Genomic DNA, 24,826 nt, shown 5'->3' with positions numbered 1-24,826 from the left:
AGCTGCCCTGGATACAGAATTATCCAGCATGGTGTCATCTGGATGTTGTCAGACTCCCAATGCCCACTACAACAATTGTGTTTTGAAATATATCCCCTAATTGCAACTTTTTATGTCTTTGTTTTGTTCATGTACAAAAAACCCCACCAAAGCAGGGAGTCATGCAGAGACACAGCAGGGAGCCTCCTTTCTGGATGTTGCTCCCAGTTCAGGGACAGGGAACTTCCATAAGTTGTTGGATTCCAACTCCCACCATCCCTGACCGCTGGCCATGCTGGCTGGGGTTGATGGGAGTTGGAGCTCAACTAGATCTTAACGGCACCACGCCACTTCCCCCAGTTTCCAAGGTTCGGAGTTACTGGTTGTGCACACCTAGCTTGTTTTGGTAGAGGCAAGATGGGTAAAGAGTCATTGCCACAAATGTGCACATTTTGCGACTGCGTTTACAATTCCTTGTGAGCATGCCATGACATAACAGCAGCTCATCCAATGGGGCTTACCCATGTTGAGGGTGACGGTGATGATGTTCAGGGACATGGTAGAGTCTGTGATGCTGCTGAAGGAAGACGACTGAAAAGCAAAAAGGAGAAGCTGGCAACAATTTGCAGTTTCTGTAGTTCAGAACGTGGCTATTGCAAGAGTTGGCTGGGCAATGACATAGGCAGAAAGCCAAGAAACAGTTCAAAGGCCAACTTCTGTGTAAAGGTAAAGGTAAAGGTAAAGGGACCCCTGACCATTAGGTCCAGTTGTGGCCGACTCTGGGGTTGCGGCGCTCATCTCGCTTTATTGGCCAAGGGAGCCGGCGCACAGCTTCCAGGTCATGGGGCCAGCATGACTAAGCTGCTTCTGGAGAACCAGAGCAGCGCACGGAAACACCATTTACCTTCCCGCCAGAGTGGTACCTATTTATCTACTTGCACTTTGACGTGCTTTCGAACTGCTAGGTTGGCAGGAGCAGGGACCGAGCAACGGGATCTCACCCCGTCATGGGGATTCAAACCGCCGACTTCTGATTGGCAAGTCCTAGGCTCTGTGGTTTAACCCACATTGCCACCCGCGTCCCAACTTCTGTGGCAGCCTTATAAATAAGCTTACAACATGAGGCTGCTAGCCCACACATACTTATGTTAGCCTCGAAAACAAGAGGAAAAGAAGACATTTCTTTCATTGCCTGGGGATGGTTGTTACTCATCACAGGTGACCAGGCAAAAGCTATTTACAATTTTGTCTAAAGCAGGGATGGGGAACCTGCAGCTCTCTAGATGTTTTTGGACTACAATTCCCATCATCCTGGAACACCAGCCATGCTGGCTGGGGCTGATGGGAGTTGGAGTCCTGCACTATTTGGTCCTCTCCCCCCTCCTGCTTCAAACTCTTAATGAAGGCGGCAAACTCCAAACCACAAAGGCTTACCCGGTCAATCTGTCGCATCTTCTGTTTCCGGCGACGTCGTTTGTGTTTCCGGATGAGACGGGACGAAGTGCTTTGTTCTGTGGAGCTACTCAACCTGGGAGGGGTAGAAATAGGACCAAAAAAAGAAATCAAGAGAAAATTTAGAACACATGTTGACAGGTTGCAAAATTTGCTTTCTTTTGCTTTCAAAGTTGAGCCTGCTGCCGGTGAAAACACACTGCGTTGTATCCAACTCAGAATGAATGAATAAAACTCTATTTGCGTTAGCCATCGGCCATAGCAACAAAAGAGAATTGTGATATACACAGAACAAAATAAAAAGTCGATTATAATAAAACACAGTTTAGGATCCTGAATCAGCAGTCAAACAGTGGACCTTATTCTGATTGCCCCAGCTAAAAAACCTTGCAACCTTTCCTGTCTTCTGCTCCTCTTGATCTGCCAGGAGAAAAGACACCATGGCAGTGGTTGGACGACCTGGAATGGGCAAAAAAAGAGGGGTGATAATCTTGTTCCTCAGGTCTTTGTAAAGAGTGCATGCCAGGAGGGCATGCGCCACTGATTCGGTGCTGCCATCTCTGCAGGGACATACGGTAAGCGTTTTTCGTGTGGAATCTGTTGGAATCGTCCCTCAAGTACAGCCGAGGGCAACACATTCAGTCTTGCGAGGGTAAAAACACATCTATATTTTGGAATTGCTAGGTTGTACAGTTAGGGTGCTCTGCTCAGAATAAACCCACAGAAATCAATGGGCTTAGGTTAGTCATGTCCATCCACGTAAGGCAGCCTTTCTCAACCTGTGAGTCCCCAGATGTTGTTGAACTACAACACCCATCACTCCTAGCTAGCTCAGGGATGATGGGAGTTGTAGTCCAACATCTGGGGACCCACAGGTTGAGAACCACTGACTTAAGGGATGGTGAAAATCTGCTAAGAACAGAATTGAAGGGAAGAATAGACCTTGTCCCTGCCTCTGGTCTTCTTACACCCCCAGCATATCCCATAGGAACCTGCTTTACGTGGAGCCAGACCATTGCTCCAGCTAGCTCAATATTGCCTAAACACTGGCAGCCACTTCTTCGGATTTCAGATAGCTGCTACCTGGAGATGAACCCAGGACCTTATGCATGCGAAGCAGGTGCTCTACCACTGAGCTATGCTCTTTCCCCTAAGCAAAGCAATGGGGATGATGCTTTGAAAGGCCACTAGGGAAGTCTATCCCAAGGAGAGACCCTTAGGGTAAGGGGCTCTCCTTCAGATGGTGGGCTTTTGCTTCCCCTCAGTTCTTTTCCCACCACAGCTTTGGGGGTGAAGACAACTGGGTTTTGGGGGAGCACTGTTTGTTGGCCCTCTTGTACGCCTTCCTGTCAAGGATGGTCCGAAGGGCGGACTAGGAAGGTGCAGTTGGTCCTTAAATAGACTCCACTGAGAAGCCATCACCTGCTGTCTAGTGGCTCACCACAAGGGGGAGCCGCAGGGTGCTGCAGCCGTTCTCGACTCCCGAAGTTTCCAAAACAATCTCGTTTCTCAAAAAGACGGGAAGGAAAGCGGAATGGAAACAATGTGCTGTTTAAATTAGGCATCCCACAAACAATGATCTCACTCAATATGTTTATCTCACAGGGGAAGAGCTCAGTGCTATTGCACAGACCGCATTAACTGTGATTCACTTAAGCAACACAAATAGGAAGGGGCAGTTTTGTTATTTGGTTGCAAACCCGGGTTTGCCACTGACTGGACCAAGCCAAGCTAAGCCAGACTGTGGGAACCTGTAAGCTGTCGCAATTGATGGAGGAGAAATTCAAACTCATTTGCTATTGACGAGAAACTCCCTAACTCTGCCTCACAAACCAATATGCAAACCAAAACATGGCTACTCTCTGAAAATTCACACTTCTTTGATTTTTACGATGCAGTTGTCCAACGGAGCAATATGTTTATAAATGCATGTATTAGGGGAGAAGTGCATAAAAATGCATTGATTCAATAAAGATACTACAAAAATCCAGTCTTAGGGGAAACTAATAACAAAAATGTGTACATGACTCAAAATTGCGCATATATATATATATATATATATATGGTGAAATTTGCACTAAAATGCTGGTTAAAAAAAAAAAGTCATTGCGAAAATGTAAGTCACAAATTGCTGTGGAAATGTCGAGAACTGCAAAAATGAGTAACTTAAGAGAACCAAGGTCTCACGTGTAGGGAAAGGAGTTTTAAACCTGCAAACCCTCCTGGCACTGCATTCCCAGATCTGAATAATTCCTTCTCCGCCCCCCCCCCCGCCCCACAGAAAGCCTGCGAATTGATTAATAGCTACTTTTTGCCAAGGGAGCACAGTGTTTGGTAGGAATTGACAGACCTCTCCATTCATAATGAAAAGGAAAGGTCTGTGGCTCGGCTGCAGAGTATCCCCTTTGCATGCAGAAGGTTCCCTGGCAGGTGTAGCATTCGATGCAACTCTACATCTATCCAGAAAAGGAAAAAAACAGAGTACTTACTCTTCGGCTGCATGCATAGCATACATTTAAAGCACACCGCTAAGAATCCTGTGAACCGTAGTTTGTTAAGGATGCTGGGAAGTACAGCTCTGTGAGGGGTAAGCGACAGTTCCTGGGATTCGAGGGGGGGGGTGCTTCAACTGTATGCGGACTCTTATCTATGCAGACGAATATTTCTCAAAGAAGAAAGAAGACCAGAGTACTCACGCACAGGTGGGGCATGAGGAATGTGCCCCCTCTCTTAACACAATTTCCAGGCCTCCTTTCTCAGCCCCACAATGCCCCCTCCTGCCCCCCTCCCCCGCGCAAGTTGCTGGTGCCCGACTTGAGAATACAAGTGCACTTGCGCCGGTGTGTCCTTTCGCAATGCCAGACAAAAAGCTTTGTTATTCTGTCCTCTTGCTGTTTGTGCAGAATAATCCATCCCCTTCCATATCTCAGGAGCTGCTGCCGCCACCGCCCCCCTTCCCCAAGCTCCCCCACCGACGGAATGTCTCATCCGCTTATGAACATCATCTTTGTAATATTAAACAACATACCTTGGCACATTCCACCCTGATGCACTGGATGGCCGGCCAGCCAGCCAGTCGCTTGTGCCAAGACTCCCTCCCTCAGCTCAGAAAGGGAAAAGGGGGAAAGGGGACCTCCACAGCAGCCTCTGCAGCCGTTCGTTTTATTTTATTTATTCTTCTACAGGGAAGGATAAAAATCTGGAGCGGGGCGGGGAAAGGGGTGTTATGAAAATGTACACTGGGGCTGGATCTAGTTGGATCCAGCGTGCGATGCTCCAGTAACCCACTTTGGGCTGCTCTTAATCCAATCCCAGCATGGATCGTCCGCCACTACAGAAATATTCCACTTATTTTTTTAAAAAATGGGAGAGGAAAGTGGTGGGGGTTAAAGGTGCCGTGTTCCTTTGAGAAGCTTAAAAGGGGGTGGAGGAAGAAGAAAATGGATCAGAAACAACCATCTCATCGGGCAAGCAGAGGGTGGGTGTCCTTTAGGAAGTTGGTGGCAGAGCACTCTCCTTCCCATGTGGAGAAAAAACCTGCCATCCCAATCTCTTGGCACCTTGAGCACAGTCCAAGTTTGGCTTTTTAAAAAAATAAAAAAGAACAGGTATGGAAGGCATCATGAAGCCTTAGTGGCACAGGAGGGACAAAAATTATTATTTCTTTGGTATTTAATACCTCCTAGGCTTAATAATGGGACGCGGGTGGCGCTGTGGGTTAAACCACAGAGCCTAGGACTTGCCGATCAGAAGGTCAGCGGTTCGAATCCCCGCGATGGGGTGAGCTCCTGTTGCTCGGTCCCAGCTCCTGCCAACCTAGCAGTTCGAAAGCACGTCAAAGTGCAAGTAGATAAATAGGTACCACTCTGGCGGGAAGGTAAACAGTGTTTCCGTGCGCTGCTCTGGTTCGCCAGAAATGGCTTAGTCACGCTGGCCACATGACCCAGAAGCTGTACGCCGGCTCCCTCGGCCAATAAAGCGAGATGAGCGCCGCAACCCCAGAGTTGGCAACGACTGGATCTAATGGTCAGGAGTCCCTTTACCTTTACCTAGGCTTAATAATAATAAAAAGGTAAAGGACCCCTGGATGGTTAAGTCCGGTCAAAGGCAACTATGGGGTTGTAGTGTTCCTCTCGCCTCAGGCCAAGGAAGCCGGCGTTTGTCCACAGACAGCTTTCCAGGTCATGTGGCCAGCAGGACTAAACCGCTTATGGCACAACTGAACCCCGTGACAGAATCCAGAGTGCACGGAAATGCCGTTTACCTTCCTGCCACAATGGTACCTATTTATCTACTCATGCTGGTATGCTTTTGAACTGCTAGGTTGGCAGGAGCTGGGACAGAGCAATGGGGGCTCACCCCATCGCAGGGATTCGAAATGCTGACCTTCTGATTGGCAAGCCCAAGCAGCTCAGTGGTTTAGACCACAGCGCCACCCACCTAGGCTTAATAAGGTAACTGTCGGAAGTGGAAAGCCTTGTATACGGTGGGGTTGCCAGATGTGTGCATAAGCACTGAAGGCAGGTAATTGCAGGGTATAACTTGGATTAAAGTCTTGCCATTTCTTTGTTCCATTTGACAGATGACAACAACTGTTATGACAAAGTCCTTCATGACAAATCTCTTAACAGGAACTCGGGAAGCTGCCTTATGCTGAGTCAGACCATTATTCCATCTCCGCTCAGTGTTGTCCACGGGGTCTCTCTATACCTGCAGAGGCAGGGATTGAACAATTGCTAAACTACAGACCTTCCCTTAAGGCACAGCAGCAAAGGAAGGTGCCTAAATTCCAAGCCAGGTCAAGCTCAGTGTTGTCTACACTGACTGGCAGCAGCTCCCAGGGCTTCAGGAAGGGGGCAACCCTGAGCAATGGTGGACCATTGGCAGACTCGCTACGAGGCACCTTCCTGCACTCCTTGCCTCGCACATCCGTTACCTGCTCGTGTTTTCGTCATTGTCGGAGTCGATGAAGCTGCTGGACTCCAACTCGCTGCTCATCATGGTGGAAGAGCTGTCGTAGCCCGGCGGGTGCTCCCGGTGTCGGTCCAGCTTTGGGTGCCCATTGATGCGGGAGACTGCAGGGGAAGGAAGGCAACATTACACTGAGAAGGGCTCTGGACAAGGAGACCTGGGTTCCAATCCACGTTCAGGTGCAAAACTTGCTAAGTGACCTTGAACCCATCAGTATGTCTCAGCCTAAACAGCCACGCAGGGCTGTTGTGAGACTAAAAGGGGGGGAGACCAATGTATTCGACCCTGAGCTCGTGGATGAAAGGGTGTAGTGTAAATGCGGCTATTATTCATCACTAAGAGCACTGTTGTTGTTATATTTACAGTGGTACCTCGGGTTAAGTACTTAATTCGTTCTGAAGGTCCGTTCTTAACCTGAAACTGTTCTTAACCTGAAGCACCACTTTAGCTAATGGGGCCTCCTGCTGCTGCCATGCCACCGGAGCACAATTTCTGTTCTCATCCTGAGCAAAGTTCTTAACCTGAAGCATTATTTCTGGGTTAGCGGAGTCTGTAACCTGAAACGTATGTAACCTCAAGCGTATGTAACCCGAGGTACCACTGTATAGTAATATATGTTATATGATGTATTCCTTATCAATCACTCCATGATGTTTAATGGGAAATGATTCCTAAATGGAACAAAAAAAATGATTGCACCACAACACTGAGAGAAGCCTGGAAGAATCACACAAGTTAGGGATTCAACTACTTCCATTGTTTTTTAAAAAAAAGAGAATTCTTTACAGCAAATGCAGTATTCAGTCACACCCCTAGTGCACCCGTCTTCAGCCGTTTCAGACTAGTATCCACCTTTCGTCCAAATGTGCACAAGGACCCATTTGTTAATTTTTTCACCAGCTGTGCATAGTGGTTGTGGGTTTTGCTATCATTGCGTTTACTGGCATGTTGAAGAAGATACCAGCAAAAACAAACACATGCCAGTACAGGGGGGCGCAGATTCAAGAACACAACTGGAGGTTTTTTTCAAGACCAACAGCTTCGCCCGTGTGTGTGTGTGTGTGTGTGAAAATCGAATAAGGATTAGCACCTAGCAGGAGAAAATTCTTTCCAGATTACTTCGTCGTGTTCAATAAAGAGCAAACGTGTTTGGGCACCTCCAAATATCTTCTGTTGACCCAGCTTCCCCTTGTCAGACTTGACTGCCAAATTCTGAACTGAAAACCTGTGGGGATGGGAAGGAAGGTCTCTCTCTCTCTCTCTCTCTCTCTCACACACACACACACACACACAGCCCAGTGGAAATGAGTGGCAAGTCCCAGGTGTCTGATATAGACCCTAAGAATAGATTCCTCATTCATTGCCAGGTCAATGATTGATCCCCCAAAGTAAACACACACACATACACACATACCCCATCCACACACACACCTATTATGAAAAACTAATGGACCACATCAGCTGTTTATGTGAACTGGTTCTGAGAGATGGAGGGGAGAGACAACTCTGAAAACAAGGGCGGAATAAGAGACCCAGGGGGAAAAAGTTCACTCCCCACACCCATCAACTTGGGAAGAAATATTCTTCTGCCCCATCTCTGATATTGCTTTAGGCCAGTGAAGGGAGATGACAAGCCCTGGGGACCAAATCTGGCCCGCCAGCTCTATCTGGCTATTGAGAACCCTCCCCAGGCTGTGACCCATAGATCCCAAAGCTGTGCTCCACAATAACTTTGCTCTGCTTTTTTAGCTTGAACTAGAATGCGTCGCTGAGCTGTGATATACTTCTCATTTGCCTGGATGGTGCAAAAGCACAACTTTTGCAGAGCTGGAATGTACATTGATCTGCCACCGTTGGGCCTGCCCCACCACTGGTATGCGGCCCCCGAAAATTTGTCCATGAGGAAACGTGGCCCTCGGAGATGAAAAGGGTTCCCCACCCCAAGGAAAGAGACAGAGAGAGACACACAGGGAGAGATTAGGCAAACTTTCCCAAGGACGATTCAGGCCCGAATATTACTTGCTAAAAATTGGAAAACACAAGAACTACCAACAGTGGAAGATTGGCAGATGAAGGTGATGGACTTTACGGAGCTAGCTGACCTGACTGGAAGAATCCGCGACCAGAAAGAAGAGGAGTTCCAAGAGGACTGGAGGAAATTTAAGGACCATTTGAATAAATATTGTAACATAAAAAATTAGAAATTACTTGGAAGAAAACAAATAGGCCTAGATTAAATTAAGTTATAATTAAATAAATGGGATTTAGAATGTTAAGAAAAGTGAATAAGATGGACTATAATTGGAAATTGTTTTAGTTTAATAATGATATTGGAAAGCTGTTACTTTTAACTACAAGGAAACTCAGAAGGGAGGGACTTGAGGAAGTCAACTAAGATGCTTAAAAGGTTGGATTTAAGTTTGTTGTTATTGTTTATCTGTTTATTGTTCTTTTTTTCCTGTTTTTGTGTACCACTCTGCTTTGTGTTTTTGGTTATCATTGTGGAAAATCTAATAAAAAATTATTTAAAAAACACACACAAGAACATTTCAGGCATGTGTTTCTTCAAGCCAAATGTTCTCAGCGCAGCACTGGAGGGAAGCAGGACTGTGTAAGCAGAAGATGGCGAGGCTCTGCAGGAAGGGAGGGATTCCTCCAGGGTGCAGCTAGCAAACTTCCTTTGCGTGATCCCCTTGCCCACTTGATCACTTCAATCTGGTGAACTGATACCGTTACAGGTGCTATATGAAATCTTTTCTGCACTGGTAAGAAATCAACCTTACAGTGTGACAACACCTAACCCTTTGGAACTCCCTGCCTATTGACATCAGTGCCTCCGGTACACTCTTTTCGGCACCTGCTTAAAACATTTTTGGTTGAGCAAGCCCATCCACGTGTGCAGAAGTTGGCATTTGCTTTAACCTGGTTTTAGTTTATAATAGATTTAAATTGCACTTAGATGTTTTTTTAAAAAATACCTGATATCTGCTTTTATATATACAGTGGTACCTCGGGTTACATACACTTCAGGTTACATACGCTTCAGGTTACAGACTCCGCTAACCCAGAAATAGTGCTTCAGGTTAAGAACTTTGCTTCAGGATAAGAACAGAAATCATGCTGTGGCGGCAGCAGGAGGCCCCATTAGCTAAAGTGGTGCTTCAGGTTAAGAACAGTTTCAGGTTAAGAACGGACCTCCAGAAAGAATTAAGTGCTTAACCTGAGGTACCACTGTAAACTGCTTGGTGGTTTTATTTACAATCAAGCTGTATATAAAGTCTGGTTAAAAAAAAAAGCAAAAGTGGCCCCGATGGATGAAGCCAACCCTCTGCATAGTCCCAGTGGCGTAGCGTGGGGGGTGCAGGGGGGGCCGGCCGCACCGGGCGCAACATCTGGGGGTTAGGGTTAGGGGGCGCAAAACCACGGGTTAGGGGGGCGCAAATTGCTTGCCTTGCCCCGGGTGCTGACAACCCTCGCTACGCCACTGCATAGTCCAACATTCTGCTTCCCTGCATTGACCAAGCAGTTGCTTCTGGGAAGTCTGGAGGCAGATCCTGAAGGAAACTTCCTGCCCACGTTCTTGCTCCCTGGCTGCTGTTATTATTCAGTGGTAGACTGCCTCTGAACTTGGAGGTTCAATTCAGCCCTCATGGCTAACAGACAACAGCAAGGCATCCTACAGGATTCTGCCTAAATCCCCCTTCAAAGCCATCTGTCGCCACGTCTTGTGGGAGCAAGTTCCATGCATCAGTCATGCGCGGCATCACTAGCAAGTACTTCCTTTTTTCTGCCATAGGGAAGCTGCCTTCTGCAAGGTCCACCTAGCTAAGTACAGTGGTACCTCGGGTTAAGTACTTAATTCGTTCTGGAGGTTCGTTCTTAACATGAAACTGTTCTTAACCTGAAGCACCACTTTAGCTAATGGGGCCTTCTGCTGCCGCCGCGCCACCGGAGCACGATTTCTGTTCTCATCCTGAAGCAAAGTTCTTAACCTGAGGTACTATTTCTGGGTTAGCGGAGTCTGTAACCTGAAGTGTATGTAACTCGAGGTACCACTGTACTGCCTACACCAGGGGTCAGCAACCTTTTTCAGCTGTGGGCCAGTCCACCGTCCCTCAGACCATGTGGTGGGCCGGACTATATTATGAAAAAATAATGAACAAATTCCTATGCCCCACAAACAACCCAGAGATGCATTTTAAATAAAAGCACACATTCTACTCATGTAAAAACACCAGGCAGGTCCCACAAATAACCCAGAGATGCATTTTAAATAAGAGGACACATTCTACTCATGTAAAAGCATGCTGATTCCCGGACCGTCCGCGGGCTGATTTAGAAGGCAATTGGGCCGCATCCGGCCCCCGGGCCTTAGGTTGCCTACCCCTTGGTCTACACTGATTGGCAGCAGCTCCCCAGGGTTTTCAAGGCAGGGAGTCTCTCCCAGCCCTACTTGAAGATGCTATTGGGGACCTTCTGCACGCAAAGCACCTGTTGTACCACTGAGCTACAGCCTTTCCCTTAAGATATAGGAACGTACACTGAGTCAGACCGATGGGTCTTTCTAAGCTAAGTATTGCCTGGCTCTCCAGGGTTTCAGACAAGGAGCCTTCCCCAGTCCTACCAGGAAATGCCAGGGATTGAACATCGGACCGCCTGCATTTGAAACAGATGCTCCAGCACGGACCTGTAGTCTTCCTTATCCTGAATCTCCTGCCAATTCCATTTCATAGACTGGGTTAGCATTAAAGAGTATTTTATTTTTTTTAAATCATTGCACTGTAGCTAGAGAGCTCTTTGGACTTAACCGTCATCTGGAAAGGGGAAGGGATGTGAGTGTGTGCGCAGCTAATTTTTGCAAGCCAAGGTTGCAGCAGTCGCATCAATGCATCAATGGAAACTCCTTTTGGAAGACAGAACCACATGCAAGTGGTTGGCACCTGCCCCCCCCCCCCCCGGAAGCAGTTCTTAACAAGCCCGATACCTACAATGATGTACAGGAGGCGGAGCTTCTGGGTAGCATTTGATTGGCCTCAGAAGGCGACAGCCCCAGGGGGGAGAGTGTTTCCTGCTGCTGGCGGGTCTCAGAGGGGAGCATGGACGCAGCTGTGGCACCACACGGGGTCCATCCTGCTGCAGCCGACCACGGCCCAAACATTCCCAAAACGCAGAAGTCACCATCTCGGGCAGAGGGAGCACCCGTTGCGCCGTGCACCGCCCGATGCAAAAAACCCAGCAAATCCGCAGCAACCACAACACGTTGAGGTGTCAACCTCTCAGCTCATAGCCTGTGTACGTTTAAGGAAGAGAAGCCAAACGCTCTGAATAAAGCTATCCCAGATGTATTTGGGAGGAGGAGGAGGAGGAGACCACGTAGAGATCTTCAGCAACCCAGCTGAAGCATTAAGCAAAACTCCACACCAAAGAGACTCAGAGACTGCGCAAAGCACGCTTAGAGAGATCAGGAAGCCTCTTTGCTGCTGGAGGAAATCCCAAGAAGGTATTTCACGCAGGGAACAAAGTCTACCGCCAAGCGCCGGATCTTCCCCGAAGCTGCAGAAAATAAAACACGAATAAAACACTTTGCAGCCACAAATAGAGGGGGGGTCATTATGAAAGGGGTCACTTTCATTTTTGTAATTACTCCCAGTAACCCCCCCCCCCCAAATCCTTTTAAAGACTGGGATCCTGGGATGCACAGGATAAAGGCTCTTCATCCCTAAGCCATTTCAAATTTGCATGATTATTTACAACTAACTGTGCTGGATTATAATGATAGGAGGCATGGGGCAGTGGTGGGCTGGTGGAGAGATTTTACTGAAATGTGTGCATTTTAAAAAATTGCCGTATGAAGGCCAAAAAAGTTGTATTAGATTAGATTTTCAGACCATCGTTAAGGAACAAGGCAGTAGCTGGCAGGACACATATACCCAGATGGGACTGGGGTACGGCTCCCCACATCTCCAAAAGGGGATGGGTGAATCTATCATTTTGGTTTTCTCCCACTTTCTAATTTCCCCCAAGCTTTTAAGTTCAATTCTCAACATTCAACCCCCTCAGTTTGTACATTTAAAAAAAGAATCTTTCCAAAAACCCACCTGCATATTTTTCCTAATGACATGCAAGTTTATAAGCGCTTTCCCCTACTATAGAGGTGTTTCCAAAGCAATTTCCTCCAAAGTAATGGATTTTTGTGTGTACGGTTCTCACAAACACATGCATTTCTGTTCACCCTTTGCCTTAATAAACACACTTTTGTACACAAAACTTGCAAATTCCAAAATTCGGGGAAGTGTGAATTTTGAAGGGCTTTTCAGTTTGCAGACCTCTTCAGACAGTGCAAATGTTCACATTTGCAGGCAAACCAAATTGAATTCTGCCCCTATTTCTATCAGCCTTTGCTGTGGGCGTAGGGGGTTGATGGGAGAGGCAGTCCAGCAACATCCTGGAGGGTGCCACAATGGGTATCCCTGCAGTAGGGGATTCCCAGCCTTAAGGCTGCTAGAAAAAGCACCACCACATCTGTGGAAATTGCTGGCAGCTGCATGTGCCACCATTCGGCTTGTGCCTTCAGTCACTTGCGTGCGAACGCCGCCTCCCTTTCGGGCGATATTGCATTTCAGCTCCCCTGAGTCGTGCTAAGCCACTGCCGCGATCCCCTTTAGCAGACGAAGGGAGGCAGGATTTATTTGGCTCTTTGGGAATAACAAAATGGTTGCCCAAACTGTAAAAAAAAATTAAAAAGCCCTTTGCAGGGCAGCTTAATCCTCAAGCCCCAGTTCAAACCAAAGCACTTGGATTTTGGATTTCAGGAAACATAAGCTTCTGTGGGATTAGACAAGAGTTAAAACTGAGTATTTCAGCTTTCAAGGATCTCGTTTGTTTGTAAGAGCAACAAAGGGGGAATGCAGGAGGGGAAATTGCCCCTGAGGCTTCTCATCCCTCCCAAATTGCAGCTTCCACACAAAAAACCTGAGGCACCTCCGTCCACACAGCAAAATTGTACCTGTTCATCCAGAATGGAGGACAACTTTCGCCTGCTGAGATTCCTCGAAAGTCTCTTTGAACCAGCCCCTGGCCCAGACTCCTTGTGCTGGGAGATACCTTAAGACACCCCAGCCGGCATATGCAGATTTGCCTCTGGCAGGCCACGTCCCCCTCTCGGCGTTAAGCCAATGAGGAGGGAGCTATGCAAAACTGTCTCCCAATGGCCACGTTCCCTACCATTTCCCGGCTCGCCAGCCGCCAGAAAATGAATAGCTGTCTTCAGGAAGAGTCCGTCACAGGCCACCGCAGGTCCGAGGCGGGGGAAGAAATTTGGTCGGTTGTTTTCATGAGAGCCTACCTAATTCACACACACATAAAGCACACACGCCAAACTGAGGCGTGCACACAAAACTCTCCTTCTCGATCCGCACATCTCTGGAATTCACGGCGCAGTTCGCCGACTGGAAAAACATGGGGGAGGAATCACACAGGGCGGGGGTGTCTGTCCATGAAAACAGCAAAGAAAAAGGCACTCTGTTAGGCAAAAAAAGCTTCAACAAAATGGATCAATTTTTGTGAGTTTTTTTTTTCTTAAAGAACATAAGGAATTGTGAGGAATGTTTTTTTAAAAATAACCAAATTGTAAAATGATGTGGAAATGTGGCCAAAAGAACTTAAGGTTGGAAGAGTGGGAAGCTGAGAGGAACCAGAAGTGACAAGGTTCACCTGTCCCCACCACAGGTCATTTCCCTTCGAGCCAAGCAAATGCTGCACAAAGAACGAGCTTGTTATGTGATCGGTTGTCTTCTGCAGTGAGATTATGGGCAACGCATGGCCTTCATACAAAGCGAGGCTGATAAAAGATGTCCGAATGCAAAACCACACAGGATTATAAGCAAGCGGAAGTAGGCACAGCAAGCAAAATATCAGCAATGCCACGATCATCGTGTATAAATGTAGGCTACAGTAGATGACTTGCCATCAAACTGAGAAGAGATGAAGAACAGGGAGGAGTAGCAGAGAACGGCCACGGTGCCCCAGGGGTCAGCAGTGGGGCCACATGCTGGGATGTGAGGCTTCTTGGCAGGTGCCCCACAATTCCAGCTTCTAACACTGAACCACTGTGCACCTGCTAACTGTTGTGCTATGCAGCAGGTTGGACTAAATGGTTTCTGAGGTGCCCTTCCAGCTCTGTGATGCTACAAGTGAAAATACTGTTACATGCATCCATCATCAAGAAGAAGAAGAAGAAGAAGAAGAAGAAGAAGAAGAAGAAGAAGAAGAAGAGTTTGGATTTGATATCCCGCTTTATCACTACCCTAAGGAGTCTCAAAGCGGCTAACATTCTCCTTTCCCTTCCTCCCCCACAACAAACACTCTGTGAGGTGAGTGGGGCTGAGAGACTTCAGAGAAGTGTGACTAGCCCAAGGTCACCCAGCAGCTGCATGTGGAGGAGCGGGGACGCGAACCCGGTTCACCAGATTACGAGACTACCGCTCTTAACCACTACACCACACTGGCTCTCAAAGCGGGCTTTGGCACACAAAATATAATGCTATAAACAAAATGTCCTAGTCTTTATAAGGAGCCATGAGACCCTTTCATTGCAGCAGACCAACAAAGTGGATGCTGCTTTTCTTTTCTTTTCTTTTTTAATGTACACTTTCAAAAGGTAATGTGTGAACAGGACGAGCGAATGCTTGGGAACGTGAAGAACCATGCAAGAGTTAGGACAACTTGTAGGTCCCCATCAAGTTCAGGCCTTGGGATGCCAGAAGGCATTGTTTTCTATTCTGCTCTGCATTTTCTGCACACAGCACTGTTTTTCTATTCCGCTGAAAAATGGGTCCGAACCCCAATGTCTAAAACTCCTGGTAGAGGACAAGGATGTAGAGATCACGCTAAGGGTGGCCAAATTCTGTGCGACTGCCATAAAACTTAGGGAACAAGCTGTACTACCAAAATGATTAAGGTTTTAAATGATAATTTTAGGTTATATTTTAGTGATCAAGATTTAATGTATATTGTTAACTGCTGTTAAATCTGAATTATCTCTGCTAAACCCAATTGCAATTCAATGTATTCCCGTTGTGTTTTATGATTTTTCTGATATTGTAAGTGAGTCGGAACTGGTCTGTGACCGTAATAATAAATTCAAATATTCCACTGAAAAATTTACACTGTGAAATTTTGTAACTTATGTAATCTACCTAAGTTGTGTCCTCTTTATACGTTATTCCGCCCTTTTCACCTCAATGCAAAGGAAACACATTGCAAATGGCGGAGGGAAATGTATTGATTACATATTGCAGACGGGAAACAGCAGCAGCAAATTCCACTCACACTCATCCATTCCGGACATGCGGCAAATATGAGAGCATCGGCGATTTCCTCTCCAGTTTTTTGTCGTAGTCCTCCGACAACCCCCTACAAACCTGGGCTTGCCACCTCACAGCTAATGAAAAGGATCCACAGTCTACTATGCCGTGACTATTCGCAGGGCCCATGAGGGAGTCAACTGTGGAGCCTGGCATTTGGTTTCTGGGCACTTTGAGGAAAACGTGACCACGTGTGTCAATTGCTCAAGAGGGCTGCAACAGAAGGGGTTTGGCGGGGGGTGGATTATGAAGGGAGATGAAAATAGCTAAGAGCAGGGAGATTGGCTGGGCCACGTTAACAGCTTAGGAGGATATGGAGGGCAGCTGGGGAGGTCTGGGGTGGGTGTCCTTTAGACGAAAGGGTGAGAGGACGAGGGGAGGAGACGGCTTTGTGGTCTTCTGGTTAGGCTACACTGGAAGGGTGCAGAGCGAGGAGGAGATGCAATGGGGAGCACAAGGTTTTGGGGGGTCACCAGATAAGGCATGCTCCAGAGAGAGAGAAAGAGAACAGGTTATGTCAGCCTTTGCTCTGCCCACTGCCAGGGCAAGCAGACAGAGCACCTGCTTTGCGTGCAGAAGGTCCTGGCTTCAGTCCCCAGCATCTCCAGGTAAGGCTGGGAATGTCCCACATCTAAAAACCCTGGAAAGCCGCTGCCAGTCAGTGCAGACAACACTGAGCTAGGTGGGCGATAGGCAGCTTCCAATGTTCATTTGTCTCAAGGGCTGTATTTCAGTGGTTAGGGCACTCGCTTTGCATGCAGAAGGTGCTCAACTCAAGGCACCTCCAGGTAGGGCTGGGAGAGACCCCTGTCTGAAACCCTGGGGAGCCGCTGCCAGTCAGTGCAGAGTATACTGAGCTAGGTGGGTGGGTTGGTTAGACTTGGTACAAGGCAGGTTCCTGGGTTTCTTCTCATCAGCTACAGCCTGCCCAGTGGCCCCCCTCCCAACAGATAACTCCCAATGAAATGTGGCCCTCGTGTTTTAAAAAAAAAGTTGTTCACTTTTGCCATAAGCCTTTGCTCACTCTCCAGCAACTGCCACCACTGCTGCCCGCTTGCATGCCCACAGGCAGCCATGTAGGATGGAGGGGAGCCAGGATCCAGAGGGCAGACAGGAAGGGAAACGCAATGGGTGGGGAAGCAATTCAGATCAGGCCACTCTCCTGATTCAAACTGCCCATCTCATTCTCACAAATATCCCTGAAAGCCATGTTGGGGTGAGAGGTGGCAACTGGCCTCAAGCCAGTGATGAGCTTAGAATCATAGAGTTGTAGGGTTGAGACGGATTCTCCCAAAGGTTGTCTAGTCCAACCCCCTGCAATGCAGGGATCACAATAAAAATAAAACAGACATAGGCAAACGCGGCCCTCCAGATGTTTTGGGACTACAACTCCCATCATCCCTAGCTAACAGGACCAGTGGTCAGGGATGATGGGAGTTGTAGTCCCAAAACATCTGGAGGGCCAAGTTTGCCTATGCCTGGTTTAAAAACCTCTGATGGAGGACACTCTACCACCTTTTGAGCCTGAGAGCAAAAAGAGGGTTTGGGCCCGGGTCTTGAACCACTCTGCTCCACAAGCTCCTGCAGCAGTGGCTTGAAACACTGTTCCTTCTGTGGTGGGAGGAATCACAACCAGCCTTTTTTCTTGGCCCCTTCGGCCTTCTTCGCTGCCCCTTCATTTTGTGAAGACAAGAGACATCTCCATCACATTTCCCACCCTCCAAAGCAAGACAGGCGATCATTCCGCCTCCGGGGCGTCCACTTCTCCCGTACCAATTGGGGACTTCAGTCACATTTCCCCGATAATGACCAAGGCTTTCCTCGGCCGCCTGACCTTCATCACCTCACACTTCAGCATCAGAGAACGGAAAAGGCCGCCAGGGCTCTCAGAGAAAAGGGCCTTCCGATCCGCCGTGACAATTAAGGCAAGGCATTTCTCTCCTGGGGCCGAACCGCAGCCTCTGTCGCTTTTATCACAAGAAGCAGAGGCAGCCCGGGGGGGTCAAGGAAATGCTTCTGAGTGCGAATCCTGCAGGACCTCGGAGAGGCCAGGGCAGAGAGAAATCAAGGAAGGCGTTTCTGTTCTGAACTGACAATCCGAGTTAATTAAGACACCAAACACAGCCCCAGCCATTTGGCAAGTGACGCCTAATTAGGAAGGACAGCCTAATGCTCCGGCTTTATAGAGGAATGAAGGCGAAGGTGTCCACAAGTCAGAGGGGAGCTGCTAGCAGCGTGCTGGGCCAGGTGGAACTCGGATCTGATGCGGCAAGCACTTTGATAAGTCATGGCAGGCAGCTCTATCAGCCACGGTATCCCAATGGAACCTCCATACTTAGAGGAAGTATACCTGTGAATAACAGGTGCTGCCCAAGACTCAAAAGTACAGAAGAGCCCTGGCTGGGTCAGAACAGAGGCCTACTGTTCCAGCAGCCCAACCAGGTGCCCCTGGAAAGCCCACAAGTTGGAAGAGAGGCCAATGTCCCTCTCCCACCAATGCTCGCCAGCAAAACTGGTTTCTCAAGAAACATCCTGGAGTTGGAACATAGCCACTGAGAGACTTTTCCGCCATGATCTTGCTTGGAGGTCCCCAAAATGGAGCGAGTGAGTCTGTGTTTAGCATCAGGGCATTGATGTACTCAATGGGACGCAGGTGGCACTGTGGGTTAAATCACAGAGCCTAGGGCTTGCCGATCAGAAGGTCGGTGGTTTGAATCACCGCGACAGGGTGAGCTCCCGTTGCTCGGTCCCTGCTCCTGCCAACCTAGAGGTTCGAAAGAACGTCAAAGTGCATGTAGATAAATAGGTACCGCTCCGGCGGGAAGGTAAACGGCCTTTCCGTGCGCTGCTCTGGTTCGCCAGAAGTGGCTTAGTCATGCTGGCCACATGACCCGGAAGCTGTATGCCGGCTCCCTCGGCCAATAAAGCAAGATGAGCGCCGCAACCCCAGGGTCGGTCACAACTGGACCTAATGGTCAGGGGTCCTTTACCTTTTATTGATGTAATAATAGAGCATTACTCTACTTTCCCAGTCCCAGAGTGGGCTGGGACTGTCCCCTGCCTGAAACCCTGGAGAGCTGCTGCCAGTCAGTGTAGGCAATACTGAGATAAACGAACCGATGGCCTGACTTAGTAGAAGGCAGCTCCCTAGGTTCCCACGGAACAGGCCATTCTGCCAGCATCCAAACAATTATATCAGCACTTGACACTTGGAAGGGGTGGAAACAACGAACAACACACCACACAGCAGAGACTCTAAAACATTCTGAGCACGGACGAACGGGGAGAACCCCTCCTCTTAATTACCTCCCTAACTGAGTCCCTCTTTTCTTGCTCATCCTTAGCAAACGGAAGTGGTGGTAGTGGTAAAAGAAAAAGAAATCTTTGTCCTAGCAAGGAAGGGGGGCCAAGAACAGACCTCCCATGCTCCTAATTAAGCCCCCCCCCTTTAATGGGACCTGGTCAATTTTTCCTACCAGTAACCATCCATGTTGTTTCAAGAGGAGGCGGGACATACACACACTTCAGTCTCTCTCTGGGACAAAAGGCGTCTCTCGTTTGCAGTGTTAAAAAAGCAGACAGGGCTACAGACGGAATATCTACTAATTAAATTGAAAAGGGAAAATGCACAGGGTGGGAGACAGAGACACAACGACATACACTTCCCACAATACACTTCGCCCTCCATCTGCCTGCCCACCCCAGCTTCGTGTAATTATTTCTCTGTTGTCCAAACTCCCACCTGCTCGGTTTTGAAAACCCCTTTGCAAAAGGCCAACTTCCCTCCAAGCCGGGGGGAGGACAAAATAAATCTTTTGTTAGCGGTCGTTGGGAACCTTGCTTTGCAGGTGAAACAGCAGAAGGTCAACGCAAATGTGTGTATTTCAGAGGACGGCACACGCACAACAGGGAAGGGGGTTGAGGACGCAACGGACCACAGCCACAGGAATCCTTTCGCTAGCCCCACTGATCAAATTGTAGAATTGTACAGCTGGAAGAGACTCCGAGGGTCATCCAGTCCCAACCCCCTTCAAGGCAGGAATCGCAGCTGAAGAATCCCTGGCAGATGGCCGTCCAATCTCTGCTTAAAAACCTCCAAGGAAGGAGAGCCCACCACCTTCCGAGGGAGACCGTTCCACTGCTGAATAGCTCTTACTGGCCTGACAGAGCGACAGGCAGAATATCTGCTAATTAAACTGAAAAGGGAATAAAAGGTGCACGGGCAGAGTTCTTAATGCACTGTGGTGGGAATTAGACACAGGGCATGCTTCCCACAATCACTGCTCTCTGCCCCGGAATACCGGTGTGGCGTAGTGGTTAGAGTGCCGGACGAGGACCAGGGTTCGAATCCTAACTGAGCCATGAAAGGAGGTGCAACCTTGGGCCAGTCACTGCCTCTCGGCCTAACCCACCACACAGAGTTGTTGTGAAGATAAAATGAGGAGGGGGTAGAACTGTGCATGCCACACCCTGAGCTCCCTGGAGAAGAGGTGGGGAATAAACGTAAGAAAGAAAGTAAAGCAAAATGGAAGCTTCCGCGCGCAGATCAGGGCTTGCAAACCTTTCGGGCACATAGTTGCATCTGTAGCCAGTGGGATTATTGTGGGCACCACATATACACTGCAACTCTTTCCCCCACCCCCACCCCATAGCACAACTGAACTTGCAATATATCATTCTATTAATAATAATAATAATAATTTATAAGCCTTCCTTTCTCCCAAAGATGCCCAAGGTGGCAAACACATAAAACAATACTGTTAAAAATGAAATAAAGCCACATTTAAAATGTTTGAGAACAACAACACACTCTCCTAGCTAATAATTTCAAGACCGCTATGATCAATGGGTTGTATCCAGTGGAGTCTGACTCCAAATAGGCCTGTTTAAATTAATAGGCCCAAGTTAGTTGTGTCCATTAACTTCAAGGGTCTTGAAGGGCTAGCACTGGACACAGACCCAGTATCTCCCAACCATTCACTCAATTGTCAAATTCCTGAGTGAACTAGAATGTTTCTTCATTCCTCCCAAAGGTTAATAATGAGGGAGACAGGCGCACCTCACTGGGTTGACTGGGCATTCCACAAAACAGAAAACTGCCATCAAGAAGACCGTGTCCTGGGTCAGCGCCAACCAGGCAGCACCGGCAGTGATGTGCTATCAGCTGACCCGTCCTTGGCAGTGCAAATAAGCAGCCCACGGAACGCTATGTGATACTTGCCGGTGTGATGCAATTCATTTGTGTTTTGCAAAATCCCCAAGCCAATATTTGAGGTCGGTCTCTGCAAAAGAAGCTGGCAACAACGACCGAGGGGACCCTCAAAGAGAACAAAGCAAGGAAGCGCCAACTTACCGTCTTCGTGGCCCTCTCGGTTCCTCCGCCGGTGTCGGTCCCTCCTGTGGCTGATGACGGACTCTGTCCCCGTCTCATTGTCCAGTCCATCTCGGCTGCTTGCGGCGTTTGGGCTGTAGGAATAAAGAGAGCACAAGAAGTGACCCGAGTTCGAAACAAGCCCATATACCGTTTTGCCAAAACCCCGGCGGGGTTCATTTTGCATGTCTGTTGCAATTGGATCCAAAATGGTTTCAAAAGCATTCAGTCGGGGGATACGGTACAGTCCTTCCCGTACAGTGCCATCTCAAGTGTGGATAGAGAACGGCAGCTGTTTCTTATAGGCGGGCAACCATATTTTAATACATATCCCGCGAGGGATGCAGCATGCTGCAGCTCCCCCAGTCCTAAAATGACGTTCTAACCCCTACAGATATGGCCCCTGTTTTTCCATCTCATGCAAAAAGACCAGAGTTTTTACAGTGGTGCCCCGCAAGACGAATGCCTCGCAAGACGGAAAACCCGCTAGACGAAAGGGTTTTCCGTTTTGGAGGTGCTTCGCAAAACGAATTTCCTGTGTGCTTGCTTCGCAAGACGAAAATGTCTTGCGAGTTCCTGCGGGTTTTTTTCCTTTCCCCCCCTTTTTTCCCAAGCCGCTAAACCGCTTATCAGCTGATGGCTGAGCCGCTTATCAGCTGATCTTTAAGCCGCTTAACAGCTGATGGCTAAGCCGCTTATCAGCTGATCTTTAAGCCGCTTAACAGCTGATGCTAAGCCGCTTATCAGCTGATCTTTAAGCCGCTTAACAGCTGATGCTAAGCCGCTTATCAGCTGATCCTTAAGCCGCTTATCAGCTGATCTTTAAGCTGGCTAAGCCGCTAATACTGTAGCGCTAAGCCGCTAAACCTCTAATGGGCTTGCTTCGCAAGACGAAAAAACCCGCAAGACGAAGAGACTCGCGGAACGGATTCTTTTCGTCTTGCGAGGCACCACTGTATCTTGGTGCCAACCCTGCAATCAATCTGTCTCAGCAGAGCCATCTAGCGACCAGAAGTTGTTTTCAGGCTGGACTGGGCAGCTAGCCCTGTAGACTTGGTACATGTGGGGGTAAGGCGAGTGAGCTAACCTGAACATGCGGAGGTAAGGCGAGTGGTTTGCAGTAGGTCAGTTTTCACAATGGTAACAAATGCATTTCTTTTTTTTCTTTTTGCAGAGGGTGGATCTAAAATTCAGTCCATTTGGTGTAGTCAGTTTGGTGCAACGGTTAAGAATTGTAGATGGGAACCTGGGAGGACCAGAGTTCAAATCCCCTCCTCACTCAGTCATGAAACTCACTGGGTGACCTCGGGCTGGCAGCTCTTATCTCTCAGACTAACCTGCCTCACAAGGCTGCTGTGAGGACAAAATGGAGAAGAGGGGGAAAGCCATGTACGCCACTTTGAGCTTCCTGGATAGAAATGTAGAATAGAGAGGCCAAGTGGCCGAAATATTGGGAAATCTTGGAGCTAGTAGGAGACAAATTGAAATTGCAGAGTTTTGAGAAACTAAAAGATAAAGTGCGAGACTGGCTTCATTATTATCAAATAAGAGAGGCTTATAATTTAGATAAAAAAATTGGTTTCCAGGTGGAAAAATCAAAGTTGGAAACAGAACTGTTAGATCCTAAAACAAAGATACTTTCAAGAATGTATAACTTGCTGTTAAAATGGAACACTCAGGACGAAACGGTTAAATCTGCTATGATTAAATGGGCACAGGACGTTGGACATAACATTATGTTTGCTGACTGGGAACAGTTGTGGACCACAGGTATGAAATTTACGGCATGTAATGCTTTAAGAGAGAATATTATGAAAATGATATACAGGTGGTACATGACCCCAGTCAAGCTTGCAAAAATCTATCACTTGCCCGATAATAAATGTTGGAAATGTAAAGAAACTGAAGGTACATTCTTTCACCTTTGGTGGACGTGCCCAAGGATTAAGGCTTTCTGGGAAATGATATATAATGAACTGAAAAAGGTATTTAAATATACCTTCTTGAAGAAACCAGAGGCCTTTCTTCTGGGCATTGTCGGCCAATTGGTGCCAAAGAAAGACAGAACTTTTTTTATGTATGCTACTACAGCAGCAAGAATACTCATTGCAAAATATTGGAAGACACAAGATTTACCCACTTTGGAAGAATGGCAGATGAAGGTGATGGACTGTGTGGAATTGGCAGAAATGACTGGCAGAATCCGAGACCAGGGAGAAGAGTCGGTGGAAGAAGATTGGAAGAAATTTAAAGACTATTTGCAGAAATACTGTAAAATTAATGAATGTTAAAATGATGTTGGAATGGAAATAAGTGGTTTTGGTAATAAGGTTAACAAGAATATGCAAATATAGATTGTTATATGGATGAAAATATATAGTTATAATAGGTTAAGATACAGAGTAAAGATAAATGAAAGAGGGTAAGGATTTGCTGAAAGGATTTTGTAAACGGGAATACAAAAAGGGGAGGTGTGAGGAGGTCAAGGAAATAAGTAAATGAGCCTAAAGATATCGAAAAATGGATCTTTTCTTTTTTAAATTTTTTCCCTTCTTTTTCTTTTTTAGACATCTGCTTTTTGTATTTTGTATTTTCCTTTTTCTCTTTTAGGTTTTCTTTTTTAGGTATTTTTCTTGTTATCTTTTTTCTTTTTCTATTTTTGTGTAATCTTCGGTTTAATTTTTTTAACTCTTTAAACCTATGTGTATTGTAAACTCTTTTTTTAACTCTTTAAACCTATGTTTATTGTAAATCTTAATAAATATTTTATGAAAGAAATGTAGAATAGAATAGAATAGAATAAGCATAGGCAAATTCCGGCCCTCCAGATGTTTCGGACTACAATTCCCATCATCCCTGACCACTGGTCCTGTTAGCTAGGGATGATGGGAATTGTAGTCCCAGACATCTGGAGGGCCGGAGTTAGCCTATGCCTGGAATAGAATATTGGTTTGCAGGCAGAAGGTCCAAAACGTGAGTTCATTGGTTCCTCCAATGTAAAATATGAGCAGGGTGGCCTGCAGAGCTGCTACCCGTCAAGAGCAGTCAATACTGCACTGGAGGGAGAAATCAGCCTGGGGGGAAGCTCAGTGACAGAGTAGTTCAATCTGTAGTGCACGAGACTCTTCATCTCAAGGTCATGGGTTTGAGACCCATGTTGGGCAAAAAGGTTCCCGCGTTGCAGGGGGTTGGACTAGATGACCCTCATGGTTCCTTCCAACTCTACAACACTACAATTCGATGATCTACTTTGCATGAGGAAGGACCTAAGTTCAAACCCCAGCATCTCTAGGGAGGGCTGGGAATGCCCTCTATCTCAAACCCAGGAGAGCTGCTGCCAGACAATACTAAGCTAGCTGGATTATTATTATTATTATTAAATAAAATGATCTGATTCAGTATAAAGCAGCTTCCAGGTTCCCGTATCTGAAGGGAAGAACTGTAGCATGCAGAAGGGCCCAGCTTCCATCTCCAAAGGAGAGCTGGGAACAGCTGAGAGAGGTGCTACCGTTCAGTGTAGACACTAGTGAGCTACTGAGTGACCTGACTCAGTGTCCAGCGGCTCCCTGTGTTCCTAGGAAAACAGAGACTGTGAGAGGGAGACAAAGAACGAGTCAGACCAGCTGATCACATGACGGCAGCTGCCCAGGCGCTTGGGAGACGGGAGAGCCACAAGGGGGCAGCAAGA

At 47.5% G+C, this 24,826-nt stretch overlaps 1 protein-coding gene and 1 long non-coding RNA gene across 5 annotated transcripts in view; one reads left to right on the top strand and one right to left on the bottom strand.

Annotated features, from left to right (window-relative positions):
• Positions 1-24,826, top strand: part of LOC308482833 — a 197,345-nt gene that overhangs the window by 5,954 nt on the left and 166,565 nt on the right. The gene's annotated exons all lie outside the window — the stretch shown is intronic.
• DVL1 (dishevelled segment polarity protein 1) overlaps positions 1-24,826 on the bottom strand; it is a 129,656-nt gene that overhangs the window by 59,734 nt on the left and 45,096 nt on the right. For all 4 annotated transcript variants that reach the window (XR_013989391.1, XM_081016114.1, XM_081016115.1 and 1 more), the window contains exons 4-7: positions 21,121-21,233; positions 6,368-6,506; positions 1,414-1,507; positions 501-570 (exon numbers count right to left, since the gene is read on the bottom strand). Coding sequence is in view for 3 of the 4 variants with exons in the window: in XM_081016114.1 (XP_080872240.1) it covers positions 501-570; positions 1,414-1,507; positions 6,368-6,506; positions 21,121-21,233 (416 nt within the window). In the remaining variant the exon portion in view is untranslated. The remainder of the gene's footprint in view (positions 1-500; positions 571-1,413; positions 1,508-6,367; positions 6,507-21,120; positions 21,234-24,826) is intronic.

Source organism: Podarcis pityusensis (genome assembly GCF_964106645.2).
Source record: "Podarcis pityusensis genome assembly, chromosome: 8".
In the NCBI taxonomy this organism is placed as follows: domain Eukaryota; kingdom Metazoa; phylum Chordata; class Lepidosauria; order Squamata; family Lacertidae; genus Podarcis; species Podarcis pityusensis.
The sequence above is the reverse complement of the archived record's forward strand: the minus strand, read 5'-3'. Positions and strand labels throughout refer to the sequence as shown.